Source organism: Littorina saxatilis, linkage group LG9, assembly GCF_037325665.1.
Source record: "Littorina saxatilis isolate snail1 linkage group LG9, US_GU_Lsax_2.0, whole genome shotgun sequence".
NCBI classification, from domain to species: Eukaryota; Metazoa; Mollusca; class Gastropoda; order Littorinimorpha; family Littorinidae; genus Littorina; species Littorina saxatilis.
Genome location: NC_090253.1, coordinates 66737707 through 66759253, shown reverse-complemented (window position 1 = coordinate 66759253; position 21547 = coordinate 66737707). Strand labels below are relative to the sequence as shown.

Below are 21547 nucleotides of genomic sequence, written 5' to 3'. Positions count from 1 at the left end.
TTTTGTGCACACCATGTGGCCTTTGAGCGGAAGTGACCGCGAATCCATACACAGCGGAAATGCCACGGGAAGTCACTCCGAGCATTCCGTGCCCACAAACCAAACAACACTGACCTCATGCAGGAGAGTTGCGGCGAGAAATTCCTGAACTCACGGTCTGTTTTCGAGCGGCGAGGGCAGACACCGAGTCTTCAATGCACGGGGCGTACCGCGAGAGGTTTCGCTCCAGCGAAGCGCATGATGGCAGGATGTCTGCCCCACAGACACGGGAGCGAGAACAAACAGAAGGTTGAACGACTTGTGGATGCCATTCTATCCAAAGGCATCAAACTCTTAGCACTGGATTTCGACTTGACGTTTATCGGCATTCACACGCATGGAGAGTGGCACAGCTCCGTAGAAGAGTTGACGACGCACGTGCGTCCTTGCATGCGTGATTTGTTGCAGCACGCGCAGCAGAAGGGCTTATTCGTGGCTATTGTCACTTTCCATCCGTTGCGCTGGCTCATTCGTGAGCTGATACACAAGCTTTATCCGAAAAAGTAAGTCGTTATTTTTTAATGATATATCATATAGTCATAGTGTGTGTTTGGGTGTGTGTGTGTGTCTGTGTGTGTGTGTGTGTAGTTATGCACAAGCTACCAGCCTCCACAGCCCTGAAAGTCCAACAAATGGTGTACTCGCCTTTGCATGGCTAGCAATCCTGAAAATGTACTAGCCAGAGAGCAAACTTGACCAGCCAAACCAACAATTTGTTTCAGCAACTTTACTCACATTTGGCGAGTAGATGAACATTTCTACTCACCAGTTACATGTATACTCGCCATGGCGAGTAAAATACTTGCCACTTTCAGGCCTGCTCAACCACAAGAACAGCTAGTATGATGTTGTTCAAAATAACCTCAGAGCACAAGTCAATTGAACCTGGACTGAAAATGTCAGTCCTGGCTTTGTTCACTAAGTAGGAAAATTGATGGTCAGAAGACCCTTACATGTCAAAACTATTGGACGGTCAAACCGCCAGGGTATACAGACCAATTAATACGTCAGATTAAAAAAAGAAAGTAGGTGTAGATGTGCAAGTTTTTGACTCACATGCGAAGCAAAAGTGAGTCTATGTACTCACCCGAGTCGTCCGTCCGTCCGGACGTCCGGAAAACTTTAACGTTGGATATTTCTTGGACACTATTCAGTCTATCAGTACCAAATTTGGCAAGATGGTGTATGATGACAAGGCCCCAAAAAACATACATAGCATCTTGACCTTGCTTCAAGGTCAAGGTCGCAGGGGCCATAAATGTTGCCTAAAAAACAGCTATTTTTCACATTTTTCCCATTTTCTCTGAAGTTTTTGAGATTCAATACCTCACCTATATAAGATATATAGGGCAAAGTAAGCCCCATCTTTTGATACCAGTTTGGTTTACCTTGCTTCAAGGTCAAGGTCACAGGAGCTCTTCAAAGTTGGATTGTATACATATTTTGAAGTGACCTTGACCCTGAACTATGGAAGATAACTGTTTCAAACTTTAAAAATTATGTGGGGCACATGTTATGCTTTCATCATGAGACACATTTGGTCACATATGATCAAGGTCAAGGTCACTTTGACCCTTATGAAATGTGACCAAAATAAGGTAGTGAACCACTAAAAGTGACCATATCTCATGGTAGAAAGAGCCAATAAGCACCATTGTACTTCCTATGTCTTGAATTAACAGCAAGGTCAAGGTCACATGTATTTTGGTAGGAAAAATGTGTAAAGCAGTTCTTAGTGTATGATGTCATTGCTAAGGTCAAGGTCAAGCATGTGAGTCGTATGGGCTTTGCCCTTGTTCATTGTTGACCTTTGTGTGTACCGTATTTGACGGATTACAAGATGCACCGTTTTATAAGCCGCACCCCCGACTTTAACAAAAAATTTGGGACGAGCCACGTATTGAGGTCTAACGAATGACGTATCACAACGTGCCCGGTCGTCCTTGGCGGTCAAGAAAGCCGCGGGCACCGCCGCGATCATTGCGCAGACGACACTTCTAGACCGCCAATATTTTTTGTGCGCATCACATGCTCCACATAAATCGGCCGGAAACGAAGCAATTGGGAAACCTGGATAGGCCGCGTCACTATATTAGCCGCCGTCGAAAAAAATATAATCAGATCGTGTCAATCAATCAAAACAACCAGGCAAACGAAAGTACGGTATTTGGCGAAATCGGCTCCGAGAATAAACAAGTGAAACAAAGAAGAAAAGTGAAAAAGTTTGAAGAAAAATATCACACACACACAATTTGTAACCAACACACACATGTAGTCCCGCCCAGAAGAAGCTTTTTTGGGATGATTTACGACTTTTGCGCACATTTCGAGCAGACGAAAACACAACATGGCGGCTCTTGCTCCTCCAACTATCGCGAGACACAAAAAAACAAAATCTCGCGCGCGGTGTTTCTCTGTACGCTATCTTGTCACGACGACTTGTTGACAAACGAAGATTCGCGAAAGAAAGAGAAAAGCGCAGAGTCTTGAGTAGAGAGCTAATAAAGTACCGGTAATCGCTAATCGAGCGAAATGAAAATCCGTGGCGACTTCCATTAGGTGAATGCTATTCAAGTTTAGGTAACGTTTTAGCTGCATCTTTTTATAAGCCACAATGCGATTTTTTTTTTTTAAAGTCGCGGCTTGTAGTCTGTCAAATACGGTACATGTGTCAGTTACTGAGCAACTCAGCAAGGCTACCTGATGGGTTAGAACAAGAAGACGGAGTTCTTACAATTTTTGTTCTGTTAGAAGCCACTATATATCAATTACATAACTAAACTTGGCCAACAAATTATTGCAAACAATTTCGCACGCTAAAAAAAGCATTAAAACGCAATTCATTTTAGCTGAACTTTATATGCTCAAAAGGTAATTATGTCAGCTGTTCATATCATTTGTCCGATTGATGGTACTTTGTAAAAGCATCCCGTGACAGCCTGTCAAACAAGGTCACCCCTTAAATAGACCTGACAAAAACCATAGCTCCGTATTTTAAAATCTGCAAAAAATCAGAATATGCACAATTAAACAAAACACTTGTGACAACCATTGGAAAGGTCATTCAATTTCCTGTTCAGAACATTTTGTTTTATGCACCTTATTTCTCTAGTCTTTATGTAGCCTTTTGTCAAAGGCGGTAGGTGTCGACCGTTTCGGAGGCAAAAAACCGCACGTTTTGCGGCCATTTTTGAGGGGGTCTTTCACTCAAAGAGCCATATATCGTCCTTGTCCGGTTGAAACCCCGTAAATCGATTTTTAGAGTTTCGAGAAAAACACAAAAAACGTCTTTGAAAAATAACTTGTCATCAAAATAAGCCAATTTTTTCTGCACATGATCTACAAACACAAACAAATTACTGTGTGTCATTAAATAGTGTTGGTGACAATTAACCCTTAGGCTGGTTGTCGCGACATATGTCGCGCTACTTTACGTATACTGTCACCTGGTTGTCATGTCACCTGGTTGTCACGACATATGTCGAGCTACTGGCTCAGTCTGTTTGTCCGGTTCCGATTACCTCCCATGGCTGCGAAAACCTATATGACCACTCACCAGGCATGAAAAATCTCCGTATTTTCCGTATTTTTGAAAAAAATAAACCGGGTTTTTTTTCCCCCCGTATTTTTCCTTTTTTTTTTTTTTTTTCCTAGTCATAGTTATAGTAAAATAGTTTTGGGGCCATGTTTGAATCCAATTTTAAGGCTCAGATAACCCCAGATTGCACCAAATTGAACCCTTGAAAAAACTAAATTCCGGGGGAGCATGCCCCCGGACCCCCCTAGAAGTCTTGGCGCTTCGCGCCTGCGAAACTTGGCGCTATGCGCCTTCGAATTTTTTTTTCAGTATTTTTTTTTTTTCAGTTTTCATGCCTGATGACCGTTTTTTGTTATTTTTCTCTCTGTTATTGTTAATTCACCAGTGGCTATGTAACATGTGTTACAGAATTGCACCAGTGTAAGGGTTAAAACGCACGATATTCAACAAAATTGCAAGATACAAGTTTTTCTTTTTTAAAACCCGACCAAACTTGAAGACTTACAAGGTTTTCTAACATAGCCAAAGAACAAAAAAGACGAAAGCAATATTTAAAAAACGCAGTAAACACACAATCGTTCTTTTGTCACAATTTTCATTTGTTTTTTGATTGTACAAACCGATGTATACTCATTCTTGTGTAAAATTTCCTTACAGTCTCCTTGCAACCTTTTCAATTAACACATAAAAACAAGTGTAAACTGAAGCTCATTAGTACATAACATTTACTTGCAGGGAAGCGTAAACATACAAGAGCCTTTTTGTATGCACAGAAAACAGGGTATTCCTTGAAAACAATGAGATATCTTAGTTTGAGTGAAATTGTCATCTAAATGTCCTTGAACAGCTATACTGTTCAAAAAAAGAAACGCATAGCTTGTAATATTTGGTTAATTTAGTTATATGGCTACAAGGATATCCACCAAACTGCAGAAAATGTTTATCTGGTCGTCGACCTTTCGTCCATTGCCACAAGTGAGCTCTGCACGTGACGCATGCGTTATCAGTGGCTACAATGTCAAAATTGCTCATTTGGCATGACCACTCGTCATGCTTCAGTGTAATCTCGTGAAACTCGGGGAATATTGAGCTCTCACCATGTCTTCCAAAACCCATAAAAGCGGATTGTTCGCCACAAAGAAATCAGACGACAATTCAGCGACGAAAGATGGCCCGATTGAGCAGAGAAGACCGCCAAATTGCATTGGGTCGTTTACAAGCAGGCCAAAGTCAAAGTGCAATCGCCAGGCACTTCCACGTGTCCCAGAGCACCATCAGTAGACTGTGGGTCAGGTTTCAAGCCACTGGCTCCGTTGCTGACTTGCCACGAGCGGGAAGACCAAGGGCGACAACTGCTGCTCACGACCGCTTCATACGGCTCCGCCACCTCCGGAATCGTTTCCTGTCGGCCTCATCTTCTGTCCAGGCTCTCCCCGGGCCACACCGATTATCGGACCAGACCGTGCGGAACCGCCTGCATGAAGCTGGTTTGAGAGCTCGCAGACCTCACAGAGGAGCTGTCCTCACCCGCCGCCATCGCCAGAACCGAGTGCAGTGGGGCAACCAGCACCTTCGCTGGACCGTCCGGAATCACTGGAGACACGTGTGGTTCAGCGACGAGTCCTACTTCCTGCTCCAGCGACATGATGGTCGGAGGAGGGTCTACCGGAGAGTAAACGAACGTTACGCGCCCAACTGTGTGGATGAGGCACCCGTTCATGGTGGTGGAGGCGTCATGGTGTGGGGGGCGATCAATACCGCTGGAAGGAGCACCCTGGTGCACGTCCAAGGGCGCATAACTGCCCAGCGATACGTGGAGGAAATTCTGCGCCCACATGCCCTTCCTCTTCTGGCTGACCAGGATGCCATATTCCAGCAGGACAACGCTCGCCCGCACACAGCACGACTCACCACCCAGTTCCTCACCGACCACCTTGTCCAGGTGCTTCCCTGGCCATCCATGTCGCCAGACATGAACCCGATAGAACACCTCTGGGATGAATTGGACAGACGTGTGCGCAGGCGAGAAGAAGCGCCGGCAAATCACCGCGATCTATTGCAGGCACTTCAGGAGGAGTGGGACACCATCCCACAGCAAGACATCCGGCATCTGATCCAGTCCATGCCCAGAAGGTGCCGGGCAGTTGTTGCTGCTCAAGGCAGTCACACCCCCTACTGACTTGACAGCCTCGGCACCCAATCGTATTGATTGACTGATTGATTTGAAGATGCAAATGAACTGTGTGTGCATTCAACTGTGTCCATACCAAATTTCAAACAAATAATCTAAATATTGGATTTTCTGTTAATTTTTTTGAAAAATAAAACACATTTGGCAAGTAGCAACTATGCGTTTCTTTTTTTGAACAGTATAGTAGTTATGCAGGATGACCACTCATGAGAATGCAGAGCTTAACGACCATGGGGTAGACCATCATAGTATTGGCATGAATCTACTGGAAAAACCTTGACATGCTGAAGGTTCTGCCGCTTTGTCTTTGATGGTCAGCCGTACTGTGTAGAGCTGGGGGATGATATCGGGCGTAGTGTGTAGAGCTGGGGATGGTATCGGGCGTACTGTGTAGAGCTGGGGGTGATATCGGGCTCACCATGTGCTCTCCTTCTTTTTTGTTAAAAAGGCCGCCACTCCTCAGAATAGATGAGCTTTTAGCGACAAGTACCGTCAGGCAGGTACTTCGGACTGCGAATATCCACCAATTGTGAATCCCCAGAAGTGTCTGAGATCAAGAAAGTCCTTGAAGAATGCGTGGTCCACCTGGACAACTTTGTAAGGTTGCCTTTTTCTTGCAGAGGTATTCGGCAGGCCAGACTTCCTGCCTTCTCCTTAGTTTGTTTTTGATAGCTGGGTGTACAGAGTCCACTTTCATCCAGGTATATGACCTTTCTCAGGAAACTTTTGGAAAACGACTTTTCCTTGACTGACTGCAAAGTAAAGATGGGCGTTTCCCAAGACTATTAAACTGCGGTTCTGGTACCCACAGCCGTCATTGTAGATAATGATTGCCTTGGTTGTTTCGCCAACTGTTGCTTTTGACTTCTCTTTTTGACTCATCCTAAAAGTAGCAAGTAACCTCTGTGTCACTCAAGTAACTGTTGTACAATGTGAAGTAGCAAGCAACCTCTGTGTCACTCAAGTAACTGTTGTACAATGTGAAGTAGCAAGCAAACTCTGTGTCACTCAAGTAACTGTTGTACAACGTGAAGTAGTGGCAGCAAGTCTTGACGTATTTGTCATTTGCTTAGATACATGGGGCCAACAAGTCGACCTGCAGATACATGGGGCCAACAAGTCGACCTGCAGATACGTGGGGCCAACAAGTCGACCTGCAGATACATAGGGCCAACAAGTCAACCTGCAGATACGTGGGGCCAACAAGTCGACCTGCAGATACATAGGGCCAACAAGTCAACCTGCAGATACATAGGGCCAACAAGTCAACCTGCAGATACATAGGGCCAACAAGTCGACCTGCAGATACATAGGGCCAACAAGTCAACCTGCAGATACATGGGGCCAACAAGTCGACCTGCAGATACATAGGGCCAACAAGTCAACCTGCAGATACATAGGGCCAACAAGTCAACCTGCAGATACATGGGGCCAACAAGTCGACCTGCAGATACATAGGGCCAACAAGTCGACCTGCAGATACATAGGGCCAACAAGTCGACCTGCAGATACATAGGGCCAACAAGTCAACCTGCAGATACGTGGGGCCAACAAGTCGACCTGCAGATACATAGGGCCAACAAGTCAACCTGCAGATACGTGGGGCCAACAAGTCGACCTGCAGATACATAGGGCCAACAAGTCAACCTGCAGATACATAGGGCCAACAAGTCAACCTGCAGATACATAGGGCCAACAAGTCGACCTGCAGATACATAGGGCCAACAAGTCAACCTGCAGATACATGGGGCCAACAAGTCGACCTGCAGATACATAGGGCCAACAAGTCAACCTGCAGATACATAGGGCCAACAAGTCAACCTGCAGATACATAGGGCCAACAAGTCAACCTGCAGATACATAGGGCCAACAAGTCAACCTGCAGATACATAGGGCCAACAAGTCGACCTGCAGATACATAGGGCCAACAAGTCGACCTGCAGATACATGGGGCCAACAAGTCGACCTGCAGATACATAGGGCCAACAAGTCGACCTGCAGATACATAGGGCCAACAAGTCGACCTGCAGATACATAGGGCCAACAAGTCGACCTGCAGATACATGGGGCCAACAAGTCGACCTGCAGATACATAGGGCCAACAAGTCGACCTGCAGATACATAGGGCCAACAAGTCAACCTGCAGATACATAGGGCCAACAAGTCAACCTGCAGATACATAGGGCCAACAAGTCAACCTGCAGATACATAGGGCCAACAAGTCAACCTGCAGATACATAGGGCCAACAAGTCGACCTGCAGATACATAGGGCCAACAAGTCAACCTGCAGATACATGGGGCCAACAAGTCGACCTGCAGATACATAGGGCCAACAAGTCGACCTGCAGATACATAGGGCCAACAAGTCAACCTGCAGATACATAGGGCCAACAAGTCAACCTGCAGATACATAGGGCCAACAAGTCGACCTGCAGATACATAGGGCCAACAAGTCAACCTGCAGATACATGGGGCCAACAAGTCGACCTGCAGATACATAGGGCCAACAAGTCAACCTGCAGATACATAGGGCCAACAAGTCAACCTGCAGATACATAGGGCCAACAAGTCAACCTGCAGATACATAGGGCCAACAAGTCAACCTGCAGATACATAGGGCCAACAAGTCAACCTGCAGATACATAGGGCCAACAAGTCGACCTGCAGATACATGGGGCCAACAAGTCGACCTGCAGATACATAGGGCCAACAAGTCGACCTGCAGATACATAGGGCCAACAAGTCGACCTGCAGATACATAGGGCCAACAAGTCGACCTGCAGATACATGGGGCCAACAAGTCGACCTGCAGATACATAGGGCCAACAAGTCGACCTGCAGATACATAGGGCCAACAAGTCGACCTGCAGATACATAGGGCCAACAAGTCGACCTGCAGATACATGGGGCCAACAAGTCGACCTGCAGATACATGGGGCCAACAAGTCGACCTGCAGATACATGGGGCCAACAAGTCGACCTGCAGATACATGGGGCCAACAAGTCGACCTGCAGATACATAGGGCCAACAAGTCGACCTGCAGATACATAGGGCCAACAAGTCGACCTGCAGATACATGGGGCCAACAAGTCGACCTGCAGATACATGGGGCCAACAAGTCGACCTGCAGATACATAGGGCCAACAAGTCGACCTGCAGATACATAGGGCCAACAAGTCGACCTGCAGATACATGGGGCCAACAAGTCGACCTGCAGATACATAGGGCCAACAAGTCGACCTGCAGATACGTAGGGCCAACAAGTCGACCTGCAGATACATGGGGCCAACAAGTCGACCTGCAGATACATGGTGAAAACTTGGACATCACCATTCTCTTTAGCAACCCTCTTGTCAATGTTCTTTTGTTTGCAAGCTTCGTCTTTGCGTTGAATGTGCATCTGGCACACATGCTATGGGATGTTTCCGTACTTGGATTCACAGCAAACGTTGCATTCATAGTTTTGGGGGTTGGTGAATCACAATGTTTGGTTTGCTTCTCTACTTCCATTACTCCTGGAAGATAGTGACTTTGTTTCCAAACGAAAGCTGCACCATCAATTGACCCCTGCTCGCTCATGCGGAGCTTGTATCAGACAGCAAACATGACTCCTAATGCAAACAAGTCGAGCAGATACAGTTTTTGTCATGCTTTACAGTTGTTGGGTCAATGCAGTCCACATGAAACTAACCATGATAATGGACACAGTATACCCACGAAACACAGAGTTCATACGAACAGTGATGTCATAGTCTATGATTGTTTCGAAATCCCATGGTATAGAACTTTTATTCAGGCAGTGACACGTACAGCACATCAACCTAAGATCTTCAAGCGAAGAGAATTGGCTTGCAGGTGTGAAGGACCCACTGCCAGACATGACGGACTGCATTCAGACACTAGAACACAACTTCAGTACGTGACATATAAACTACTCACAAAAAGTTAGGGAACACCCTTCATTTTCATGTGTTTTTGCAAATCGATGCTATTGTCAAAACTTTGCAAGCTACAACGCTGATCTTACACACACGCACAGAGTGGACTCCTGCCTTTGTTGTACAGGCTTGGTGTGCTGCACGTGCTACTCGGGCGTCAGTGGCTGAGCGTTGAAAATTGGTGAAAAGTTGGAAAATGTTACCGTTTTATGCTGACTCACCATTTTTTCTATAGCGTGTTTCTGACAAAATGATGCACTGCACGTGGAAGCTTGATGCTTTGACTGTGAAAACTGGTCACTGGTTACTCAATAAAAGCCAGGGCCTGGGCGGACCAGGGCACAACATCACGATGGTCGGACGACAGAAGTTAAGCCTGCTGGACAGAGGAAGAGCCATAGGGTGGTTCCAAGACGGTGTTGGCGTACGGGAGATTGCCAGAAGGCTTCTGTGGTGTGGTGGCAATCTCCCGTACGCCAACACCGTCTTGGAACCACCCTATGGCTCTTCCTCTGTCCAGCAGGCTTAACTTCTGTCGTCCGACCATCGTGATGTTGTGCCCTGGTCCGCCCAGGCCCTGGCTTTTATTGAGTAACCAGTGACCAGTGTTCACAGTCAAAGCATCAAGCTTCCACGTGCAGTGCATCATTTTGTCAGAAACACGCTATAGAAAAAATGGTGAATCAGCATAAAACGGTAACATATTCCAACTTTTCACCAATTTTCAACGCTCAGCCACTGACGCCTGAGTAGCACGTGCAGCACACCAAGACTGTACAACAAAGGCAGGAGTCCACTCTGTGCGTGTGTGTAAGATCAGCGTTGTAGCTTGCAAAGTTTTGACAATAGCATCGATTTGCAAAAACACATGAAAATGAAGGGTGTTCCCTAACTTTTTGTGAGTAGTTTATATACCTGTACATCTTCAGCTAACAAATAAGATCAGAAGTTCAGGACTGAACTATTACATAGTTAAGAGATATGTCAGAACACTTTAACTACTTAATCTCTCTTTGTAGTTATGCTTTTGTACTCACAAAACAATCATTTGAACAATAACTGATGTTGTAGATTGTCATTTTCCTACACAATACGTAATGTGGGCACTTCTAGCTTCATTAATGACGCTAATATTTAATGTTACCTAAACTCTGAGCGTACGGATATGTTACCGTAACCTCGTTTCTAAACGGAAACGGTTCATTTACCGCCGTGTTTAGATGTTAGAAAAGTTGTAAGTCAACATACGAGGTTTGCATCGGCCAAAATTGAAAAACACGCGAACGAAAAAAAGCTTGTAACTCAAGTTACGTGTAATTTTGGTTCGCGGTTTTGCCAAAATGATATATACGAGGTATTTTTATACCCATTTTTAACTGACTTCCAGCGATCTTAGGCTTTCACCACAATAACCAAAAAATCGAGAAAAAATCGTAGATTATTTTGGTGTAAAAAAGTAGATTGCGTAAAAAAATCGAGTTACGAAGTTTTAATCGGACAAGGACGATATGCTCAAGTTCTTACTGATTTGCTTTGGAAATTTCAGAATTATGACCAATAGGCTGACCAAAATCTGTGTTGCTTTTTGCGAATGTGTTTTCTTAGCGTGTCGTATTACGTTACTTTTCGGAAAGAACTAAACAAATGTTCATATTAATTCAGGGTTTTAGATTAAAAAAAATTGTGACTTTGCATGCTAAGCAAAAACTGGTTGGGGCAATAGGTGCCAAAGTTTGAGGCAGATCTGAGTGCTGGTTTACATTTGCTGGAGATGTGAAAGGGCAAGACAATTTTTTTATCACCGTCCTTGGTACTGCGTACAGTAGCTGTTGAGATTAACTGTCGCGTTTCACAAAAGCGCAACACAGCGAGCACAGCACACCGAGCACAGCACAGCGAGCACAACACACCGAGCACAACACACCGAGCACAACACACCGAGCGCAACACACCGAGCACAGCGCTCCGGGACAGGCAAGTAAGCACAGGCCCAGGGCTGTTAATCTCAACAGCTAGTGTACTCAGTACCACTGACGGTGATTTAATCTCAACAGCTAGTGTACTCAGTACCACTGACGGTGATTTAATCTCAACAGCTAGTGTACTCAGTACCACTGACGGTGATTTAATCTCAACAGCTAGTGTACTCAGTACCTCTGACGGTGATTTAATCTCAACAGCTAGTGTACTCAGTACCACTGACGGTGATCGATAATTTTTCATGCATATTCCCATCTCCACCAAATGTAAACCAGCACTCGGATCTGCCTCAAACTTTGGCACCTATTGCCATCAGATATTTCAATTTGGAAGAGATATGGCTAAGAACACCGTCTTGGTTTATCTATTCAGTGTCGTATCTCATCAAGATTTTTTTTCTTCTTTTGATGCATTTTCAGGATTGCCAAACACATCTACTTGCAAGCAATGTCTCACACTCAGGCACGGCGGGGAAGCGACGACTATGTGGGCAAGGTGAACCACATACAGAAGGTGGTGGAGGAGATTGCCAGGGAGGAGGGGGTCACCATCAACAAGCGAGAAATCCTCTTGCTGGACGATGACATGGCCAACGTTCAAGCCGCCATCAACTTTGGCCATCGCTCCATGCAGGTTCAAGTCCAAGACAAGGAAATCAACTACAGCACGCTCGACAGCTTTGAGAGGATGTTGCGCATTGCTGGCTAATGGATCGGAAAAGGAACTGGCGATGTTAAACGCGTCGACAGTGAGACCCGTGGCTATGGGATCATCTTGTGACGTGCTTGGTGGGTTGAAGAAATTATTGTGCATGGTGGACAGCCCCCGGTTTAGGACCTTAAAATTAATATCTGAGAAAAATCAGTTCTTTAAAGGGAGGGAGTCTTAAAACGGCGTGAAATGTACTGTTGTTATGAACAGAAAATGTTGAACGCTAGTGTCGAAGGTAAGGTGGTAGGATTCAAAACAGAGGGTCTCAAAGGGGTTCCACTGTATTGTGGAATGATCCAGCAGAAACAGTTGTCACTGTATTGTGGAACTAGAATGAATACCCGCTTCGCCGGGTAGCCGGCTTCGCCGGAAAGAAGTACTTAGAGCCGTACGCCGGCTTCGCCGGGTCCGAACAATGGACCCGCCAAGCTTAGGTCCCTCCCAGATTCGTGGAATGGGAACAGCACGAAAATGATTCAGTGGCCATAATGCCATTCCTGACCATATCGAGTCCCATCCTTGTCGAGGAATGTAACCGTGTTAATCACCTTTGGAGGCGAACTCCACTCAAACAGGACTGAGCAAGTTATGGCTTCTCAAAGGAAGGCCAGTACATAAAATTACACAAAAGCCGCCAGACCACATCACAAACAGAACTGAAGAATGCACAGGTGTTGCTTACATAGAGACACACACACTCACACACACACACACACAAAAACACAGAGAAGCCGTATCTATAGAGAGATAGATGACAGTGTATTTTTCGCGTGGCTATAAATTGATTCGACCTTTGCACTTTTACAGTGAGGATAATTTACGGGTCCAATTTACGTTCTGTACACTGCGTTGACCTTCTAAAAATAGTAACAGTAACAGAACGCCGAAGACGCTCAGCGCAGTGGACAGCGCAGTGTAGTAACTTACAACTGAACGGGAAAGCCACACGAAGGAAGGGAGATAAACGCCAAACACTGGAGAAGATAAGGAAGAGTTACTTATAATGGTGAAATGAACACAAAAACGAAAATAAGTTCAGCGCTGCGCGCTGAGAGCACGTGTTGAAATATCTCATCGATGATATTGTGTCCGGGGTGTAGCTGAATACGGTGTCCAAATTTGAAAAAGATCCACCGAGAACTTTGGCGTTGTGATGTGGTGTAGCGGCTATGGTGTGTCGGTATGGGGGCCCGGGTAAGCTGAGGTGAAACCAAAATAGCTGAGGTGGAACCAAAATCGGTTCCGCGCTGCGCGCTGAGAGCACGTGTTGAAATATCGACCAGGTTGTGTCGTGTCCCGGGTCTACCTGAATATGCCCACCAAATTTGAAGCAGATCCATCGAGAACTTTGGCCGTGCATCGCGCACAGATACACAGACAGACACACAGACACTAGTCGTATATATATATAGATAGATGATCCAGCAGAAACAGTTGTCACTGTATTGTGGAATGATCCAGCAGAAACAGTTGTCACTGTATTGTGGAATGATCCAGCAGAAACAGTTGTATGGTTGTGAGGTTGAAACACTTGGCAAGTGTGGGAGACAGAGTGCTGTGCACTGCTTGACTGACAACCAAACCTTGTACCATGTTGTAAAGCACGACTGAACTCTCCCGGTTTAAGTGGGATTAGAACATCCTCTCTGTTGGACACACACCATCCTCTCTGTTGGACACACACCATCCTCTCTGTTGGACACACACCATCCTCTCTGTTGGACACACACCATCCTCTCTGTTGGACACGCACCATCCTCTGTTGGACACACACCATCCTCTCTGTTGGACACACACCATCCTCTCTGTTGGACACACACCATCCTCTGTTGGACACACACCATCCTCTGTTGGACACACACCATCCTCTCTGTTGGACACACACCATCCTCTCTGTTGGACACACACCATCCTCTCTGTTGGACACACACCATCCTCTCTGTTGGACACACACCATCCTCTCTGTTGGACACACACCATCCTCTGTTGGACACACACCATCCTCTGTTGGACACACACCATCCTCTCCTGTTGGACACACACCATCCTCTCTGTTGGACACACACCATCCTCTCTGTTGGACACACACCATCCTCTCTGTTGGACACACACCATCCTCTCTGTTGGACACACACCATCCTCTCTGTTGGACACACACCATCCTCTCTGTTGGACACACACCATCCTCTCTGTTGGACACACACCATCCTCTCTGTTGGACACACACCATCCTCTCTGTTGGACACACACCATCCTCTCTGTTGGACACACACCATCCTCTCTGTTGGACACACATCATCCTCTCTGTTGGACACACACCATCCTCTCTGTTGGACACACACCATCCTCTCCGTTGGACACACACCATCCTCTGTTGGACACACACCATCCTCTCTGTTGGACACACACCATCCTCTGTTGGACACACACCATCCTCTCTGTTGGACACACACCATCCTCTGTTGGACACACACCATACTCTGTTGGACACACACCATCCTCTCTGTTGGACACACACCATCCTCTCTGTTGGACACACACCATCCTCTCCGTTGGACACACACCATCCTCTCTGTTGGACACACACCATCTTCTCCGTTGGACACACACCAACAGTCGACATCCTGGCTGCTTTCTCTTCACAGTGGAATGTTTTCCTTGAATTAATTTTGCAAGTTACACCTTTATTCATTTGCAAAGTTCATTCAACATAACACTCGCACTCTGCAATGAAGAGCAGCCAGGCTGTTTATTTGTTGTATGAGTCCAAGTGCAAGCAGTCTTACCCTGTGTCAAAGCTTGAGCCGACCTGTCCTTGTTGGACATGCTTTACAGGGGAGGACAGTAACCCACAACCTGTCACACACTGACAAGGACTCTCATGGACTCTAATGGAATGGTCAATACTGTCACAATTCACACTGACAAGGACTCTCATGGACTCTAATGGAATGGTCAATACTGTCACAATTCACACTGACAAGGACTCTCATGGACTCTAATGGAATGGTCAATACTGTCACAATTCACACTGACAAGGACTCTCATGGACTCTAATGGAATGGTCAATACTGTCTTTGTACATGTATGTTTAACCGTTACTTGTTGCAGCATCTGACTGTTATATGCCTCAAAAAAGTTGAAGTATTATGGAGAATTGCCTGTGTAACCATTTTGTTTTGAAAACCTGGAGTGAGAAGCCCAGCTGGTGCTTTGCATTAATTGGTAGATGTACATCAATATTAATCTAAGAAGCATGCTTTTTTTCTTGTTGGGAAACCCCTTAAGCTTGTTCTCATAATACACAGTGATGCACAGTAAAAATACCTGTTGGTTTAGTATACAGTAAAAATACCTGTTAGTTTAGTATACAGTAAAAATACCTGTTGGTTTAGTATACAGTAAAAATAGCTGTTGGTTTAGTATACAGTAAAAATACCTGTTTAGTATACAGTAAAAATAGCTGTTGGTTTAGTATACAGTAAAAATACCTGTTAGTTTAGTATACAGTAAAAATACCTGTTGGTTTAGTATACAGTAAAAAATACCTGTTGGTAAAGTCGATATAACCTTGAATGGTTGAAAACGACGTTAAACACCAAATAAAGAAAGACCTGTTGGTAAAGTATGCAGTAAAAATACCTCTTAGTTTAGTATACAGTAAAAATACCTGTTGGTTTAGTATACAGTAAATATATCTGTTAGTTTAGTATACAGTAAAAATACCTCTTAGTTTAATATACAGTAATAATAGCTGTTGGTTTAGTATACAGTAAAAATACTTGTTAGTTTAGTATACAGTAAAAATAGCTGTTGGTTTAGTATACAGTAAAAATACTTGTTAGTTTAGTATACAGTAAAAATAGCTGTTGGTTTAGTATACAGTAAAAATACCTGTTGGTTTAGGATACAGTAAAAATACCTGTTGGTTTAGTATACAGTAAAAATACCTGTTGGTTTAGTATACAGTAAAAATACCTGTTGGTTTAGTATACAGTAAAAATACCTGTTGGTAAAGTCGATATAACCTTGAATGGTTGAAAACGACGTTAAACACCAAATGAAGAAAGACCTGTTGGTTTAGTATACAGTAAAAATAGCTGTTGGTTTAGTAATTACAGTAAAAATACCTGTTGGTTTAGTATACAGTAAAAATACTTGTTAGTTTAGTATACAGTAAAAATAGCTGTTGGTTTAGTATACAGTAAAAATACTTGTTAGTTTAGTATACAGTAAAAATAGCTGTTGGTTTAGTATACAGTAAAAATAGCTGTTGGTTTAGTATACAGTAAAAATAGCTGTTGGTTTAGTATACAGTAAAAATACCTGTTAGTTTAGTATACAGTAAAAATAGCTGTTGGTTTAGTATACAGTAAAAATAGCTGTTGGTTTAGTATACAGTAAAAATAGCTGTTGGTTTAGTTTACAGTACGGGAATCCCACTATTAAGACCTTAACAAATCTGAGAAAACTGGGTCTTAAAAGGGAGGAAGTCTTAAATTGGGGGTCATAAAAGGGGGGTCATAAAAGGGGGTCATAAAAGGGTGTCAAACTGTCATAAAAGGGTGTCATAAAAGGGTGTCATAAAAGGGGGGTCATAAAGGGGGGGTCTTAAAATGGGGGTTCCACTGTAGTGCCAGAGGACTGGTGCATGTCACCATGTCACTAAAAAGGAACAACAGTGACTCACTTCACTTAGTCCAACAACACATTTCTTCTTGATGCATCACATTTTGCTGAATCAGACATGAATTGACACCAAAAAGAAACACAATGCAAGAAATGGCACAAAAGATCAAGACTAGAAATCTGTTTCGCAGATAGAGTAAAATGTCCAGGCTTTCTTAGTCATCAAAGTTCTACATGGGTCTTTTAGCACAGATGATGCCACTTTCCTAACATTGCAGCTTGGTGCTAAGGCCTCGGTATCAATGTTTCAAACAAAACTTGTGCAGCCAAGGTTGCTTGGCTGTCTACAGTGCAGTAAAGTGCAGTTTCACACTGCGCTGTGTACAGCCTGTATTAAGAACGGCCTTAGTGTGCTACAGTTTCACACTGCGCTGTGTACAGCCTGTATTAAGAACGGCCTTGGTGTGCTACAGTGCAGTACAGTGCAATAAAGTGCAGTTTCACACTGCGCTGTGTACAGCCTGTATTAAGAACGGCCTTAGTGTGCTACAGTGCAGTAAAGTGCAGTTTCACACTGCGCTGTGTACAGCCTGTATTAAGAACGGCCTTAGTGTGCTACAGTTTCACACTGCGCTGTGTACAGCCTGTATTAAGAACGGCCTTAGTGTGCTACAGTGCAGTAAAGTGCAGTTTCACACTGCGCTGTGTACAGCCTGTATTGAGAACGGCCTTAGTGTGCTACAGTGCAGTACAGTGCAATAAAGTGCATTTTCACACTGCGCTGTGTACAGCCTGTATTAAGAATGGCCTTAGTGTGCTACAGTGCAGTATTTTTTGATTAGTGCTTTTATGAACAAACAATTAACAAGTGGCTCTATCCCATCTCCCCCCTTTCCCCGTCGCGATATAACCTTGAACAGTTGAAAACGACGTTAAACACCAAATAAAGAAAGAAAGTGCAGTACAGTGCAGTAAAGTGCAGTTTCACACTACGCTGTGTACAGCCTGTATTAAGAACGGCCTTAGTGTGCTTCATTGTAGTACAGTGCAGTAAAGTGCAGTTTCACACTGCGCTGTGTACAGCCTGTATTAAGAAAGGCCTTAGTGTGCTACAGTTTCACACTGCGCTGTGTACAGCCTGTATTAAGAAAGGCCTTAGTGTGCTACAGTTTCACACTGCGCTGTGTACAGCCTGTATTAAGAACGGCCTTGGTGTGCTACAGTTTCACACTGCGCTGTGTACAGCCTGTATTAAGAACGGCCTTAGTGTGCTACAGTTTCACACTGCGCTGTGTACAGCCTGTATTAAGAACGGCCTTGGTGTGCTACAGTTTCACACTGCGCTGTGTACAGCCTGTATTAAGAACGGCCTTAGTGTGCTACAGTTTCACACTGCGCTGTGTACAGCCTGTATTAAGAACGGCCTTAGTGTGCTACAGTTTCACACTGCGCTGTGTATACAGCCTGTATTAAGAACGGCCTTAGTTTCCTACAGTTTCACACTGCGCTGTGTACAGCCTGTATTAAGAAAGGCCTTAGTGTGCTACAGTTTCACACTGCGCTGTGTACAGCCTGTATTAAGAACGGCCTTAGTTTGTTACAGTTTCACACTGCGCTGTGTACAGCCTGTATTAAGAACGGCCTTAGTGTGCTACAGTTTCACACAGCGCTGTGTACAGCCTGTATTAAGAACGGCCTTAGTGTGCTACAGTTTCACACTGCGCTGTGTACAGCCTGTATTAAGAACGGCCTTAGTGTGCTACAGTTTCACACTGCGCTGTGTATACAGCCTGTATTAAGAACGGCCTTAGTTTGCTACAGTTTCACACTGCGCTGTGTACAGCCTGTATTAAGAACGGCCTTAGTGTGCTACAGTTTCACACTGCGCTGTGTACAGCCTGTATTAAGAACGGCCTTAGTTTGCTACAGTTTCACACTGCGCTGTGTACAGCCTGTATTAAGAACGGCCTTAGTGTGCTACAGTTTCACACTGCGCTGTGTACAGCCTGTATTAAGAACGGCCTTAGTGTGCCACAGTTTCACACTGCGCTGTGTACAGCCTGTATTAAGAACGGCCTTAGTGTGCTACAGTTTCACACAGCGCTGTGTACAGCCTGTATTAAGAACGGCCTTAGTGTGCTACAGTGGAACCCCTCATTTAAAACCTCCAAAAGTCTGAAAACAAAATGAGGTCTTAAAAAGGGGGATAAAATGGTCAATTTACAAAGGCTATGAACAGAAAGTTTGAGAGAAGAGGGTCTTAAAAATCGTCAATTTACAAAGGCTATGAACAGAAAGTTTGAGAGAAGAGGGTCTTAAAAATGGTCAATTTACAAAGGCTATGAACAGAAAGTTTGAGAGAAGAGGGTCTTAAAAATGGCAGGAGTCTTAAATGTGGGGGGTTGAAAGGAGCAGAGTAGTCTCCTCACTTGCCAGGAAAGATACAATGCATTTTGTTTGTCACTTTTACAAGAATATCCTGTGGACAGCTCCTTGTAAATGCTGCTGTTGAAAGCTTTCACGAATGTTGCTGTGTTGTGCCTATTTTCAGAGGAATGTTCAGACGTTTTTTTGAGCCACAAGATAGTGTGAAGGATTGTTGCTAATTGGCTTTGACTGGTCCCTGCTGTTGATTGATGCTTTGGACACTAATTGTTACACAATGTCATTGAATGTCTAAGATAAGACAAGCTAATTTCACCGCCTTTTGACTGTACTTGATGGTGATGGTTCTGTTTACTTTTCATGCTGTTGTTCTCAACAGTGCATTATGTGAATTGTAATTTGTATTATGAATCGCTACCACGCCATATGATGTGTGTGTGTGCGTGTGCGTGTACGTGTCTGTGTGTGTGTGTGTGGTGTGTGTGTGTGTGTGTGTCCATAAATGTGCATGTGTGTGTTTGTGTGTTTGTGTCCATAAATGTGTGTGTGTGTTTGTGTCCATAAATGTGTGTGTGTGTGTCAATACTATTTCCTGGCAGTAAACAGATTGAAATACTAAGAATATAACAGGAGTGTTAGCACATTATTATTGTTGTTTCAGCTGCCATTTGATATGGAGATAATGAATAAAATAAAAAAAGGCCATATGTTGTATTCAGTCAAAAGATAAATTATCTACAGATGTACTCATCAGCTGAAGACGTATTACACCTTTCCTTCAAAAGAAACATTCATTGTAATGAATACTTTTGGCATGATCATTAAAAGTGTGTTTAATCTTATTACGCTAAGACAACCTCATTTGAAACATCAAAATATATTGACCAAATATATTCAGAGTTGTTTTTAGCCATGTCACTGTGTCGCTACCCTTTAAACAGTTATTTCTTGTAGCTCCTGCTCTATTTAATTTTTTCAATCAGCTTGGAGGTATATTGTTGGCTTTAATTTACAAGTGCATACCTGTCACTAAAATTTTAGAACTTTTATTTTTATTTAAAAAAAATATTTTGCAGCAAGTGCCTGTGTATTAAGCTCAGTAAAATATGTACATTGTGAACTCGTACTTTTGTAATTGTTGGTAATGGTGATACGTGTAATGGTGATAGCAGTTGTTGTGGAAAATTGAAGAGGATACAGTGGGAACCCCCTATTTTAAGCCTTCCAAAAAGTGGAGAAAATCGGTTCTTAAAACAGGAGGAAGTCTGTAAAACGGGGAAAATTTTCCAGAGGTTTTGAAGAGAAAGTCTGAGAAAACAAGGTCTGTAAAACGGGGAAAATTTTCCAGAGGTTTTGAAGAGATAGTCTGAGTAAACAAGGTCTGTAAAACGGGGAACATTTTCCAGAGGGTTTGAAGAGAAAGTCTGAGAAAACAAGGTCTGTAAAACGGGGAACATTTTCCAGAGGTTTTGAAGAGAAAGTCTGAGAAAACAAGGTCTGTAAAACGGGGAACATTTTCCAGAGGTTTTGAAGAGAAAGTCTGAGAAAACAAGGTCTGTAAAACGGGGAACATTTTCCAGAGGGTTTGAACAGAAAGTCAGAAAACCAGGTCTGTACAAGGAGGGAGTCTTACAAGGGGTTGCACTGTACCAGGAGATAGTGATGAAAAAAGTGCCTTTTGTCCCAACAGGTGTATTTTTGTTTTGGGTTTACCTGAGTTTTGTCACAGAAGCAATTTTGGGTTACTGAGATTGTTCATGATTGAGATAGATTGACAGTATGTGTGACCTTGAATCATATATGATTAAGTTTGTAGTCCCTCTATTTTCAAATATTTCACACCATATGGTATCTTCCTGTAGCCGATTAGGGTGTGTCCATATGAATGTTGGATGGTGCTAGTTCTCCAACTATTTTTTTTCTTGCCTTAGTATAAATCTTGTCAGCCGGAGGTATACACATCTTTTTTACAATTTGTGTAAAAGTAGGATTAAATCGTGGTGCAGACAAAACGATAGTAAATGCTAACACCTTGCAGGGCTAACACCTTTCAGGGCTAACACCTTTCAGGGCTAACACCTTGCAGGGCTAACACCTTTCAGGGCTAAGACCTTTCAGGGCTAACACCTTTCCG

General features: G+C 44.0%; 1 protein-coding gene across 1 annotated transcript; it reads left to right on the top strand.

Moving 5' to 3' along the window:
- The first annotated feature begins 71 nt into the window (after positions 1–71).
- On the top strand, positions 72–14124 carry LOC138976892 (uncharacterized). Its single transcript, XM_070349788.1, has 2 exons — positions 72–542; positions 12108–14124. Exons 1-2 carry the CDS (start codon positions 118–120, stop codon positions 12394–12396), a joined length of 714 nt encoding a protein of 237 aa, XP_070205889.1. The 5' UTR covers positions 72–117; the 3' UTR covers positions 12397–14124.
- Positions 14125–21547: the final 7423 nt, after the last annotated feature.